The following is a 14876-nucleotide window of genomic DNA, read 5'->3' as shown; positions in this document are numbered from 1 at the left end:
GTGCCCGGGATCCCATATACGCGTGGGTTCATAATCCAGCTGCTTCACTTTCCTTTCAGCTCCCTGTTTGTGGCCTGGGAAGGCAGCAGAGGATGGTCCAAAGCTTGGGACTCTATACTTGCATAGGAGACCCAAAGGAGGCTCCTGGCTCCTGCCTTCAAATTGGCTCAGCACTGACTGTTGTAGCTACTTGGGGAGTGAACAAGCAGATGGAAAATATCTGTCTCTCCTTCCCTCTGTATATCTGACTTTCAAATAAAAATAAATTAAATCTTAATCCAATCCCCCCTCAATTTATCATTCAGAGGTACTAAGTACATTGCCAATGTTATGTAACCACTATGATTATCCATTATAATTATCCATTTGCAGAATTTTTCCATTTTAGTTCTCAATGTAATTTGTTCAGAGAGGTTGCTTTTCATGCTGCTGAATTTTCAGGCTTCTGCATTTTTCCGCATATAAATATTTTGTCAAATGAGGGCTTTACACACATTTTTTCCTAGACTATGGCTTGTCTTCATTATGTTCTTCATGAAAGTAGAATTTCATAAAAGGTAGCTAGCAGCAGGGAGATGAGTGGGAAGTGGAGCAGCCAGGATTCAAACATGCACCCATATCGGATTCCAGCAGATGCAGCCAAGAATTTAACCACTATGCTATCATACTGGCCCCAAAATAAATAAATTAATCTTTAAGAAGAAATTCATCTGGACCTGGCGCCGTGGCCTAGCAGCTAAAGTCCTTGCCTTGAATGCACTGGGATCCCATAAGGGTGCCGGTTCTAATCCCAACAGCTTCACTTCCCATCCAGCTCACTGCTTGTGGCCTAGGAAAGCAGTCGAGGACGGCCCAAAGCCTTGGGACCCTGCACCCACGTGGGAGACCGGGAAGAAGTTCCTGGTTCCCGGCTTCAGATCGGCATAGTACTGGCCGTTGTGCTCACTTGGGGAGTGACTCTTCGGATGGAAGTTCTTTCCGTCTTTCCTCCTCCTCTGTATATTTGACTTTCCAATAAAAATAAGATAAATCTTTAAAAAAAAAAAAAAATTCATCTTTGCCTAACACCACCAAACTCTTAGGGCTGGTATTGTGTGGTTCAGAGGGTTAAGTCACATCTTGCAAGGAAGACATCCCATATGGGCAACAGTTCCTGCTGTTCCACTTCCAAACCAGCATTCGGCTGATGGCAGGGGAAACAGCACATTGCCAACATAAAACCTAGAGCTAAAACACGAAACTAGCCTATGTCAAAAATAGAACACTTACCACTTCCTTCATGTGCACCATTCTGAGCAGTTTCCCAAATCACCGCTTTTGCCCCACATCCATCTGAAGATGTAGAATCTGAATAGTCCGCAGGATTAAAAGTCCTTAAGTTTGAAAAAAGCAAATAAAGGCAAATCAAGCAAGTAAAGCCACAAAATTGAAGACATATGATCATACAAAAGACTACCCTCTCTCACTTTCCAATTTAAGTATAGCTACTTTTGCAGCCATTGGAATACAGGACTCTATAAAGTAAAAGCTTTCTTCAATTTAACAGTCTTTTGCCTAAAAGTTGTCTCTATTCTAATGCAAGCATGAGGACGAAGGAACTTTTTGATAAGGGCAGTAATGGAGAGGCCCACTCAAAACTCACCTATGAACAGAGAACAGGCTTTTAGTACCCACATCCGAAACTAAGGTTGAACTTTTCAAAAGAGCATTTATGAATTGATTTATACATAGAAACACTGGCTATGTTAATTAAGTCGCTCTCTTTTTCCTCAAAATCTTCAACTGAACAAACATAAGCAATCGTAAGTCATACGTCTAATACAGGCCACAATGAATACTGCCTTTAATATGTGCATTTAAAAAACAAGCAGAAAAATCTAAAAAAAAAAGCCATGAGCCAGATGAATACTTAAGTACTCCCTGGGTTTTCATTTCTTCATTTTAAATAGGCAGCTCAAACAGAAAACAGAGAGGACAAGCAGTACCACAGTCATCAACATCACCAGTAACTAGGGGCTACCCACTGACAGTGCTTTCTGGAACCAACTCCCTTCCTTCCTGACTGTTCATCAACCTATGGCTTCCACAAGAACAAAGGCTTTCAAAGCAGTGAGCATTATGGCACAACAGACATCAAAGTACCAGTGCTGCTTTCAGGCCCAGCTGTTCCACTTCTGATTCAGCTTTCCTGCTAATGCAGTGGGGAGGACAGCAAGTGATGGGTCAGACACTAATGTGGGAGACAAGGCCATAGCTCCGGGCCAAGCCCCAGGTGTTGAAGCCAATATGGAAGTGAACCAGTGGATTACCCCTCCTACCCCAACACTCTGCCATTTCAACAAATAAATCTGGGAAGAGAGATTCAGAAAGAAACTGCCAATTATATTGCCTTATTCACAATCTAAACTCAAGGAAAACATTAACATGAGTGTTTCCTAGCTGTGGGATTTACAAACACGGCTCCTACGGCAGCGGCTTTCAGCTGGGGATGGTTACACACCTTCCTCCAAGGAACAGCTGAGAAATGTCTCCAGACAACCTCAGGAGAGGTGCTACTGGCATTTGACAGAAAAAAAGATGTTCATCAACACCCTACAATGTACACCATTAACCTAATAAAGTATTATCCAAGTTAAAACATATCTAGTGCCAAGAAAAAGAAAACCTAAAAGCTATTGAGGTATCATTTAACTTGTTGGTAACTCTTCTAAAATACAGAAGAAAAAATTGCGAATCATCAGGATAACTGACAAGCTGGACGAAGGAAAAATAATTGAACATCTGGGGCAGAACTACATAAGTATAACAGCTGTAACTTACCCCATGCCTTGCGTTGAAAACCTTCCTGCCCCTCTTCCTCTACCACGTCCAAATCCTTAAAAAATAAAAATTACATGATAGAATCAAAATAAACCCCACAAAATTAGGCTTCTATCATTATCTTTATGCTATACTCAAAACCAAGGCAGTACAATAGCACAAATATGCCCATCCAGGGTACCAAATTCACTATTCTCGATGACAAAATTATCTACACAAGAAGGTAGCTCCACTTCCCATCCAGCTCCCTGCTTGTGGCCTGGGAAAGCAGTTGAGGACAGCCCAAAGCCTTGGGACCCTGCACCCGCATGGGAGACCTGGAGGAGATTCCAGGTTCCCGGCATCGGATCGGCGCAGCACCGGCCCGTTGCGGCTCACTTGGGGAGTGAATCATCGGATGGAAGATCTTCCTCTCTGTCTCTCCTCCTCTATATATATCCGCCTTTCCAATAAAAATAATAAATACTTAAAAAAAGGGCTAGAAAACAACAGAATACTGCTTGAGTATTCGTAATATGTAACAGCTGCACCTAAGCAAACTACATTCAGAAACAATGTGTGTTTTTGTCTTTTAAAATCTATTCATGTGGGCCCAGTGTGGTAGCCTGGTGGCTAAAGTCCTCACATTGCAAGCACCGGGATCACATATGGGTGCTGGTTCTAATCCCAACAGCCCAGCTTCCCATCCAGCTCCCTGCTTATAGACTGGGAAAGCAGTCAAGAACGGCCTAAAGTCGTGGGACCTTGCACCAAATGGGAATCCTGAAAGAGACTCCAGGTTCCTGCCTTCAGATCAGCAAAGCTCTGGCTCTTGAGGCTGCTTTGGGAATGAAGCATTGTACAAAAGCATATCTGACTTTCCAATAAAAATGGATATATAAATCTTTTTTTAGAAATCTATTCATTTATTTGGAAGAAAGAATGACAGAAAGGGGGAGAAAGAGGTATCTGGGCCCAGCACAATAGTACCGTAGCTAGTTAAAGTCCTTGCCTTGAATGCACCAGGATCGCATATGGGTGCTGGTTCTAATCCCAGCAGCCCCACTTCCCATCCAGCTCCCTGCTTATGGCCTGGGAAAGCAACAGAGAACAGCCCAAAGCCTTAGGACCCTGCCTCTGTGTGGGAGACCCGGAAGAAGCTCCTGATTCCTGGCTTCGAATTGGCTCAGCTCCAGCTGTTGCAGCGGCTTGGGGAGTGAACCATTGGAAGGAAGATCTTCCTGTCTCTCCTCCTCTCTCTATATCTGTCTTTCCAATAAAAATAAAGTAAATATAAATCTTAAAAAAAAAAAAAAGACAGAGAGGTATCTTGCACATGCTGCATGACTCCAAAAAACATCCAGGCCTACGCTAAAGCCCGGAGCACAAGGTTTCCCACACAGTTGGGAAGGACTCAAACACAGAAGCCGTCATATACTGCCTTCCCACCCACATTAACAGGAAGTTGGATTAGAAGCAAAGGAGTCAATTTAAATGATCACTCTGACACAGGATGTCAGCAGAGCAAACTGGGGTTTAATCTATTGTGCCACAATATAAGCCTCAAATTACATCTTTAAAAAGTGAGTACACCATTGTGGTATGGTAGGTTAAATCACTGTCTGCAATACCATCATCCCATTTTTGAGAGCAAGTTTCAACTCCTTGAGGTTCCACCTTGATTCAGCTCCCTGCTAGCACCTGGAAAAGCAGTAGAACATGCCTGAAGGGCTTCGGCTGGTGACACCCACATGGAAAACCTAAACTGAGCTCTTCACTTCAGGCTTCAGCCAAGGGAAACCATAGCCAATGTGGGAATACAGGGTGAAAATCAGAAAATGGCAAAGCTCTCATTCTGTCTTTATCTGCTTATATGCCTTCCAGTCTAGCCTGGCTGTTTAAAAGCTGCTGGTGCCATCTTGGCTCGGCCCAGCAATGAACTCTGGGGGAAAAGGGAATTACTGCCGAGGAACATCCAAGGATAAGGCCACCATACGTGTAGGTGAGGAAAGAATCCTAAGGGATCCTAACAACAGGGCCATGGTACTTGCAGGTAAGAGAGGGGTCTGAGACCTGGTGGTTTGGAGGAGAGAGACATCTGTATGGGTCAGATCGATGCACCAGCCCACATGGGAATTAAGCTGGGCTTGTTAGCATGGCACACTGCTGCTCACTACATGCCAGCCCACATGAAAGCTAGGGCTGGGGGCCTGTCTAGCACAGCTAGATCCCAGCACCTGACTTAGTGTCGGAACAGGGGACAGGTCATATTGGGCAAGGCTATGACACTAAGCAGCACGCAAGAGAACCAGGTCCGGAGTAGATTCTGTGGGAGATGGGCCCAACCCTGCGGAAATAAAAGTTGGGGTGGTTGGGCCCAGCGGCGTGGCCTAGCGGCTAGAGTCCTCGCCTTGAACGCGCCGGGATCCCATATGGGCGCCGGTTCTGGTCCTGGCTGCTCCACTTCCCATCCACCTCCCTGCTTGTGGCTTGGGAAGGCAGTCGAGGACGGCCCAAAGCATTGGGACTCTGCACCTGCATGGGAGACCTGGAAGAGGTTCCTGGTTCCCAGCTTCGGGCCGGCGTGTACCGGCCCGTTGAGGCTCACTTGGGGAGTGAACCATCAGATGGAAGATCTTCCTCTCTGTCTCTCCTCCTCTCTGTATATCCGGCTTTCCAATAATAATAAATCTTTAAAAAAAAAAAGTTGGGGTGGTGATGGGCTGAGCTAGGTGTGACCGTAGAACCTGCCAACACTCTCGGGTACTGGGACCGAGAATAGGCTGGGCAGGACCAGGCTGCATCACCCACATGTGCATCCTAAAACAGGGTGTGGGGCGCGCCAGGCTGCAACATACACTAACCCACACAAAGGCCAAGGTGGAGGGGCAGGCAATGCCAGGCAAGGGCCTAGCACCCACTGGCATGCTTGAGATCTGGGTCTGAGAGTAGGTCAAGTAGGGAAACTTGGGAAACTCCCCTAGTAGCTTCTGTTGGCTAGTACATGGTCCAGGTCTGGGTTCGGGTAGGCTGAGAAAGGTAGCTCCAACCATTGGCAAGTGTGTGGATTGGTTTCGGAAGGGGGCAGATCAAGCAGGGCTGAGCAAACCTCAGCTCAATGGCAAGTGCAGAAAACAGGATGGACCCATCCTACAGGTCTGCATGAGCCAAGGATGGGAACACATCGAGCAGGGCCAGGTTTCAGGTTCTTCATCAGTGAGACTAGGGACTGGGGGAAAGCCGGGTCAGGCCAGGCTGTAGTATCCAAAGGCAAAGGCCAACCAGGTGAGGGATTATGCCAAGCTGGGTCAGAGCAATCACTGGCACATTCGAGATCTGTGGCTGGAAAAAGCCCTGGTTGGGGAGCAAAAGGGACACCCTGGCTGGGTTCTGGGTCCCACGGGTGAGTTCAAGGGCTGGAGGAAGGGCTGCTATCTGGTCTGGACATGGCTGCAGTCCCTTGGCATAGGTGTGGACTGGGTCTGGGGTGTGCCAGACTGTGCTAGACTCTAGCACCAACTGGAGCTTGTGAGAACCAGGTGGGTGTAGGATGGGCTGAGCTAGATCTGTGCCACTGCTGAGCCATGTGTGAGCCGTGTTTGGGTGTGGACCAGACTTGGCTATGCTGTACCACCCAGCAGAAAAAGCAAAATAGTTGAAGGCTGATCAGGAAAGGTCACTGTTATTGCTAGGAGAGGAGGTGGACTAAGTGGGACTGGCCGATGGACTCATTGATGGGTTTGAGTTCTGGCAATGGGAGAGGTTCTGATGTAGGAGCTTGGGAAACTTCTCAGTCAGGACACAATCACTGAAGGTTAGCACAAGAAATACAATAGGGAACCGTCCAGACCAGGCCAGGGAATGGTACCACTGGCATACATTTGCCAAATGTTGGGGGCAAGCAAGGCTGGGCCAGTTCATATCACTGGCTGGTGAATCGGAGCACCAGAATAGAGTGTGGGTCAGGTCAGGTTGGGCATGCAAAACAAGCCAGTTCACGAAGGCCAGGACTGGGGACCCGCTGGGCTGGGCTAGGCTGTAGCCCCTACCAGCATGAGCTGGATTTGGGGTGGGCTGGGCCCAGTCGGGCTACAGCACCCATTGGCAAATGTCATGGTGAGGCAGGCCATGCCAGACTAGGCTGCAGCACCCAACCAGCACACGTGAGACCTGGGAGGGAGGGGGCAAAGTTGGTAGAGGGAATGTGGAAAGCTGCCCTGCTGGACCACCATTCCCACTGCAGAGCATGAACGCTGGGATCAGAGGCAGACCAGATAGTGCAGGGCTACAATACCTGTTGGCCTCATGTGAGCTAGATTAGGGGAAATCCAGGCTGGGATGACTATTCCTACTGGTGTATACACAAGACAGAGTGGGTGTGGGTTGGCTGGGCTTCGCTACAACATTAGCTGGCAGAGGCTGGCAGAGGCAAATTCTGTCAAGTTAAACTACAGAACCACCTGAAGGAATGCATGATCCGGGAGTGGGAGCGAGTCCATCAGGGAAACAGTGGGCATCTCCTCCTTGGGTTGCCATTCCGACTGGTGAACATGAGAACCAGGATTAAGGACAGACATGGCTAGACAGAGAGTGGCACCCACCTTTATGTGTATGGACTGGATAATGAGGCTGGCTGGGCTGATTTAGACTTCAATGCCCACTGACACATATGAGAGCTGAATGGGATGTGTGACAGACTGGATCTGTCAGTTGTACATACTGGCAAGCACAGGAACAAGGTTAGGGGGCCGGCCTGGACAAGGTTACTGAGGGTTGCTCCGACTAGGATGGAGCTCTCACTGGTTTGCATGAGGGCCGAATGTATGGCAGGCAGGATCAGGCTGGGCTGTTAACACCCATTAGATCATGTGGAAGATATGGCTGGAAATAGAACTGATCCAGCGATTGCAACCACCATCATGTGCATAAGCTGACTGGGACGATGGATGTACCAGACCCTGTATCAGCAAGCACACACAAGACTCAGGTCTGGGATCTCCTCAGATGAGGTTTCTTTGGGGATCCCTGAAACTGAATCACTGGACTCAGAACCCCAAACATGGAAAGAATTACAGGTTCCATGGTCCAACTGTGGAGTGTTTATGTCAGAGCTGGGCCTCCTCAGTGGCTCAGATGGAGCAGCGAGGAGCATGTCCAGGTACACATAGAGGATACTGCAGTACACTGGAGTCTGCAGAAGACACCTGGTACCACAATAGAGGATGGAGGATAGAACAAATTGATCAACTACCTCAGCCAAGTGTTGGCACGGAATACACAGACAAAGAGAAGCTAAGATGGACTATGACAATCAGTGGATTCTGGAGAAATTTCGTTGTGCTTGGAGTGGCAAGATCATCAGTAAATCAGAGCTGTGGAACTATCAAAACTTCATGAGCAGGACCTTCAGAGCATGCCCCACATCAGGGACCCTGGGTTGGTTTCTGATGGCTGCCCTCCACCCCAAAGTGCAGAGGCATGTGCGAGGCTGGTTGTGGTTTTTCCCCTTATCTCCCCCCGTCGTCCAGATACAGAAAGGGAAAAAAGAGAATGTGGAAATAATGGTCTCACTCACTTTCCTGTAGCCATTGACCCTTATCACCCTAATTAATACCATGAAAATAAATAAATCTAAAAGCAAAGAAAAAGAAATGAATTGATTTCCTATAAATTCTGAGCACTAAAACCTTACCTTAAGATTTTAATTATAAAATTCTAACAAGAAAACACAGGGAAAACATCACACAACTGGATTAGACACAGGCTTACAAATAGGATATCCAAAGCAAAGTAAACAGAAGCAAAAGAATTGGACTTTATCAAAGTAGAAACTACGAGGGCAGGCGTTTGACAGAGTAACGTCCCTAATTAGGAAGCCCACATCCCCTATGAGAACACTTCATTGGGTGACAGAGGCTCTGCTTCTGACAGAAATTCCTGCCAACACAGAACTTGGGAAGGTCACTCTTACGGGAAACGCAGACTAAATTCTGCCTTCATACTACCCAACCCCAGCTACTGCTGACATCTGAAGAATCAACCAGTGGATACAATTTCTATGTATATTCAAAAGACATTAAGCAACAGACAAAAATGTCAACCCATAGAATGAGCGATAATGCTCGTCAACTGCATACCTAAGACAGTGGCGTATACAAAAAAATAGACATAACCACAAAGAGTCAACAACAACAAAAAAAACCCAAGATTCAAAAAGTATCCAAGGAGCTGAAAGCATAAATAACACAGAAAATAACAAAACACAGAAATGACCATTAAGCACATAAATTCATAATTTAAAAAGAAAACATAATAAAAACTGCAATAAAGCACCGCCTCACATCTACTGGCAGAGACAATATTTTTAAAAGCACAGGACTCAAGCTGGAGCCCATATTGGATGCAAACATCATATGCAGAAACTTGAATTACTATGTCACAACACCAATCAATTTATTTCTTTTTAAAAGGCCTTGCTTCCCATCCAGCTCCCTGCATGTGGCCTGGGAAAGCAGTTCAGGACAGCCCAAAGCCTTGGAATCCTGCAATCACGTGGGCGATGAGAAAAAGCTCCAGGCTCCTGGCTTCTGATTGGCTCAGCTCCGGCTGTTGCGGCCATTTGAGGAGTGAACCAGCAGATGGAAGATCTTCCTCTCTGTCTCTCCTCCTCTCTGTCTATTTAACTTTCCAATAAAAGCAAACAAATCTTAAAAGAAAAAAATTTTTACAGAGAAAAGGAGAGAGAGAGAGAAAGATCCTGTACCTGCTGATCTACTCTCAAATACTCACAACGTACAGACTAAAGTGCATGCAAAGCCAGGAACTTCCTCCAGGTCTCCCACATTGGTGCAGGGTCCCAAGGCCTTGAGCCGTCCTCCACTGCTTTCCCAGACAGGAGGGAGCTGGATGGGAAGTGGAGTTTCCGTGACACAAACTGCTGTCATTACGAATTCCCAGCACATGCAAGGTAAGGACTTTAGCCACCAGAATACCACTCCAGGCCACCCTTTTTTCTTAAAAGCTGTAAATCTTGAAAGACTGAGATGAATCGCTTCTCGGCCTTTTGGCTAAGACCAAGGGAAAGACTGAGACGCATATCTTTATTTCTGCACTTTACATAAAATGTGTTTTTGAAAGGCAGCATGTAAAATCTCATGAAAACATACATACATTATTTCTATACAGAAAGAGAAAATAAATGTTAATATTTGGGCAATCCAGCTGAATGACAGAAAATCTTATTCTAATTTCAAAATGTGAGAATCACATTTCAAGGTCCATCCATGCATATTTAACACACCATTAAAGGTTTTATTTTGTGACGAATAAAATTTGGTTCCATGTAAGGGGCCTCTCACTGGGCTCTGCACTGTCACATCCTCATCTGCATTTCTCTTTCTTCAACTATGCCATCGCCACTATAGGTACTTTGTCAGCAGTACTGTCTAAACGAGGCCCTACGCACACCAGATAACAGCACACACTATCTCCTTAAATAGGAGAATTTTACCTTTATCTGACTACTGCTCTTATTTCCAACTCAGTTTACAAGGCAAAAGTTTTATTTACAATATCTTCATTAACGTTAAGGTACATGAGTACTGGACACAGCACGGTGCCTAGTGGCTAAATCCTCACCTTGTATGCACCAGGATCCCATATGGGTGCCAGTTCATGTCCTTGCTGCTCTGCTTCCATTCAGCTCTCTGCTTGTGGCCTGGGAAAGCAGTCAAGGACAACCCAAAGCCTTGGGACCCTGTAGTACCCACATGGAAACCCGAAAGAAGCTCCTGGCTTCAGATGGTTCAGCTCCAGTCACTAAGGCAACCTGATGAGTGAACCAGCTGACAGTAGATCTTTGTCTCCAACTCTCCTCCTCTGCCTTTACAACATATATATGTTTAAACCACAAATCACTCCTACAAGTCAATTAGGTGGAATCTTTTTTTTTAAATATTTATTTATTTTTATTACCACGTCAGATATACAGAGAGGAAGATCTTCCGTCCAATGATTCACTCCCCAAGTGAGCCGCAACGGCCAGTGCTATGCCGATGCAAAGCTAGGAGCCAGGAACTTCTTCCGGGTCTCCCACGTGGGTGCAGGGTCCCAAGGCTTTGGGCCGTCCTTGACTGCCTTCCCGGGCCACAAGCAGGGAGCTGGATTGGAAGTGGAGCTGCCGGGATTAGAACCGGCGGCCATATGGGATCCTGGGGCTTTCAAGGCGAGGACTTTAGCCGTTAGGCCACGCCGCCGGGCCCCATTTTCAATTTTTGTTAACCAGTTTGCCTTTGCTAGATAAGATTCCACCTGATTGGGTCTGGCAGCGTGGCCTAGCGGCTAAATGTCCTCGCCTTGCACATGCCACGATCCCATATGGGCGCCGGTTCTAATCCCAGCAGCTCCACTTCCCATCCAGTTCCCTGCTTGTGGCCTGGGAAAGCAGTCGAGGACGGCCCAATGCATTGGGACACTGCACCCGCGTGGGAGACCCGGAAGAGGTTCCAGGTTCCCGGCATCGGATCGGCGGGCATCGGCCCGTTGCGGCTCACTTGGGGAGTGAATCATCGGATGGAAGATCTTCCTCTCTGTCTCTCCTCCTCTGTGTATATCTGGCTGTAATAAAATGAATAAATGTTAAAAAAAAAAAATTTAAAACGGAGGGGGCACAAAACGAATCACGTGGTTGGTTTGATCTTAGCTGTTTTTATCAAAAGTTCCTAGAGACTCTTGAGGAAAATTAAATGCTCACTGGGTTATGTACATAGGTTTCTACTTACATACACTGTATATTTATTAATGAAAAAGTTGTGAACAAGCATCAGAATTCACCTCCAGCATCTCAATGTATAAAAAACTATACGGCAAATTCTACTTGGCAGAAAACTTACCTGGGTTCATGTACCTGATTGAGAAAGCAAAGAAAGATATAGAAGCTCTGTTTCAAACCAGACACCACTCCTACTCCCACTGGATCCCCAGTGAGTCCCTTTCATGCTAACATCTTCTACCTTTAAAGTTTATACTGCAGGCCTTCCTCTTTCTCTCCCCAGCCTCTCTTCTCACCCCTACCCCTGCACTCTGTATATTTCAAATAATAAAAAGGGAAAAAATTAAATAAAACAATTTTGAAAGAGTGGTCACTATTATGGTACATAGAACAAGTATTCTCTGTAACACTAGGTTGAAGCTCGGGCTGCTCTACCTCTGATCTGATAACTAGTCTGAGAAAGCAATGTGGGTAACAAGTATTAAGTTCCAAGCTCTTGGCTTCAGCATGGCCCAGCTCTGGCCATTGCAGCTTCTCTGGAAAGAAACAGTGGATTAAATCTCTCTCTCCGTGTGTAACTGAGTCTTTAAAAAAAAGTAAATTTTTGAAAGTAAAAATAAACACATAATTCTTTGAAAGCAAAAAAGGACTGATGGGGGCCCAGCGCAATAGCATACTGGTTAAGTCCTCACCTTGAACGCCCTGGGATCCCATATGGGCGCCGGTTCTAATCCCGGCAGCTCCACTTCCCATCCAGATCCCTGCTTGTGGCCTGGGAAGGCAGTTGAGGACGGTCCAAAGCCTTGGGACCCTGCACCCGCGTGGGAGACCCGGAAAGAAGTTCCTGGCTCCTGGCTTTGGATTGGCTCAATACTGGCCGTTGCGGCCACTTCGGGAGTGATTCATCGGACAGAAGATCTTCCTCTCTGTCTCTTCTCCTCTGTGTACATCTGTCTTTCTAATAAAATAGATAAATCTTTTAAGAAGAAAAAAAAAAAAGGACTGATGGTGTGGCAGCATGAAATAAGTTTCCACCTGTAACGCCAGCATCCCATATTGACACTAACTTCAGTCCCAGGTGCCTGCTTCCAATCCAGCTGCCTGCTAACACACCTGGGAAAGAAGCAGAAGAAGGCCTAAGTGTTTGGGTCCCTCCACGCATGTGGCAGACTAGATGAGATAACTGGCTCCTGCGTTAGGTTTAGTCCAGTCCTGGTTCCACCCTCAGCTCTAACCACTGTGACCACTGGGAGAACAACTGATGAAGTTTATGCATCCATCTCTCTCATCTTTCCCTCTCTCCACCCTTCTAGCCCTCCCTCCCTCACAGGCTCTCTCTGTAACACAATGTTTCAAATAAATACTTTTTAAAATAAAGTTCACACAACATATTTTTTAAGAATATTTCGAAGCTTCCATTGAAAGTCACTGTACTCTGTGTGGACCATACATGGCACTGTGGGCACTGGAGGGTAAGCTAATGATCGTCTGTTTCTCATGCCCTCTCTGTCTCTACCTTTCAAATTAAAAGTGAAAATTAAAAGGTAATGTATTATTTTTAAACAATGCGAGAACTTCAAAATGTGGTATATGTGTATTTGTATCAAATACAGCCAACGGGTATGATAAAATCCTAAGCATTACTCATCACTGTGAAAATGCAAATTAAAAATATCGAAATCGGGGCCCGGACCAGTAGACTAGTGGCTAAAGTCCTTCCCTTGCACACACTGGGATCCCATATAGGCACTGGTTCTGATACCAGGTGCTTCACTTCCCAACCAACTGCTTGCTTGTAGCCTGGGAAAACAGAAGAGGATGGCCCGAGGCATTGGGATCCTGCACACATGTGAGAGACTCAGAAGAAGCTCCTGGATCCTGGCCATGGATCAACGCAGCACCGGCTGTTGTAGTCAATTGGGGAGTGAATCAGCCAACCAAAAATCTTCCTCTCTGTCTCTCCTCCTCTCTGTATATCTGCATTTCCAATAAAAATAAATAAAGCTTTAAAAAATGATACAAGCTTAACAGCTAATTCAGAGGAAACAGTAAACGAATCACAACACCTTAGGAGATCAACCCTTCTTTCGGGCGACACTGCCACCCTCAATCAGATCAGAGACTTCGGAAAGCAATGCTAGACCTTTTCCATCTGATCTCATACGTTTTTTCCCTCTAGTCCTATCTTACCTCTACCACGTGCTCGCTTCCCACGATCTGAAGATTTGTCCCCTTGACTGCAATCAATTCCATTTTCTTCATTTCTAACTAGGGGGAAAAAAAAGAGCAGAAAACTTATTTTTCTTTCCAAATCTCTCACACATAATCCTACCAGACATATATAGGACACAATCAGAATAAAGGCTAAAGAGAAGACTAAATTTAACCCAAAAGTTTAGCAATAATAGAAACAAAAAACAACTCAAAAACTGAATCACAATATATCTTACTTATCTCAGATGTCAAAATTCCAGAAACAAAATTAGACTAATCTGCTGATTTCCCTCTCATCAATATAAGCTTGTGCTTCCCTAAAATACACTCATTTCTGGAGTCTGCACAGATATGTAGCAAGCTAATCCTCTGTTTGCACTGTCAGGATCCCATATTGATACCGATGCAAGTCCCAGCTGCTCCACTTCCCATCCAGCTAATTGCAAATGTGCCTGGGAAAGCAGCAGAAAATGGCACGAGGCCTCGGCTCCCTGTACTCACCAAGCTTTAGGCTGGTACAGCTCTATTTGTTGTGGACACTTGGGGAGTGAACAAACCGGTGGTTTAAGATTTGTTTTTATTGGATAGTCAGATATACAGAGAGGAGGAGAGACAGAAAGGAAGATCTTCTGCCCATTCACTCTGCAAGTGGCTACAATGGCTGGAGCTGCGCCAATCCAAAGCCAGGAGCCAGGAACTTCTTTCCAGGTCTCCCACGTGGGTGCAAGGTTCCAAGGCTTTGGGCCATCCTCAACTGCTTTCCCAGGGCACAAGCCGGGAGCTGGATGGGAAGTAAAGCAGCTGGGACTTAAAGAGGAGCCCATACAGGATCCCCTTGTACAAAGTGAGGACTTTAGCCACCAGGCTATTGCACCTGGTCCTCTTTACATCTCTAACTCTGATTTTGAAATAAGTAAATCCTTAATAATAAAAATGAATAGAGGGCCCGGAGGCGTGGCCTGGCTAGGGTCCTCACCTTGAACGCGCCGGGATCCCATATGGGCGCCGGTTCTAATCCCAGCAGCTCCACTTCCCATCCAGCTCCCTGCTTGTCGCCTGGGAAAGCAGTCAAGGACGGCCCAGAGCTTTGGGA

General features: G+C 46.1%; 1 protein-coding gene across 4 annotated transcripts in view; it reads right to left on the bottom strand.

Moving 5' to 3' along the window:
* Positions 1–14876, bottom strand: part of UBAP2 (ubiquitin associated protein 2) — an 82763-nt gene that overhangs the window by 33226 nt on the left and 34661 nt on the right. For all 4 annotated transcript variants that reach the window (XM_058672939.1, XM_058672942.1, XM_058672940.1 and 1 more), the window contains exons 6-8: positions 13760–13837; positions 2821–2875; positions 1270–1373 (exon numbers count right to left, since the gene is read on the bottom strand). In XM_058672939.1, the coding sequence (XP_058528922.1) occupies positions 1270–1373; positions 2821–2875; positions 13760–13837 (237 nt within the window). The remainder of the gene's footprint in view (positions 1–1269; positions 1374–2820; positions 2876–13759; positions 13838–14876) is intronic.

This window comes from Ochotona princeps, chromosome 14 (genome assembly GCF_030435755.1).
Source record: "Ochotona princeps isolate mOchPri1 chromosome 14, mOchPri1.hap1, whole genome shotgun sequence".
Classification (NCBI taxonomy): Eukaryota; Metazoa; Chordata; class Mammalia; order Lagomorpha; family Ochotonidae; genus Ochotona; species Ochotona princeps.
Note: the sequence above shows the minus strand (reverse complement) of the source record. Positions and strands in the feature narration are given on the sequence as shown.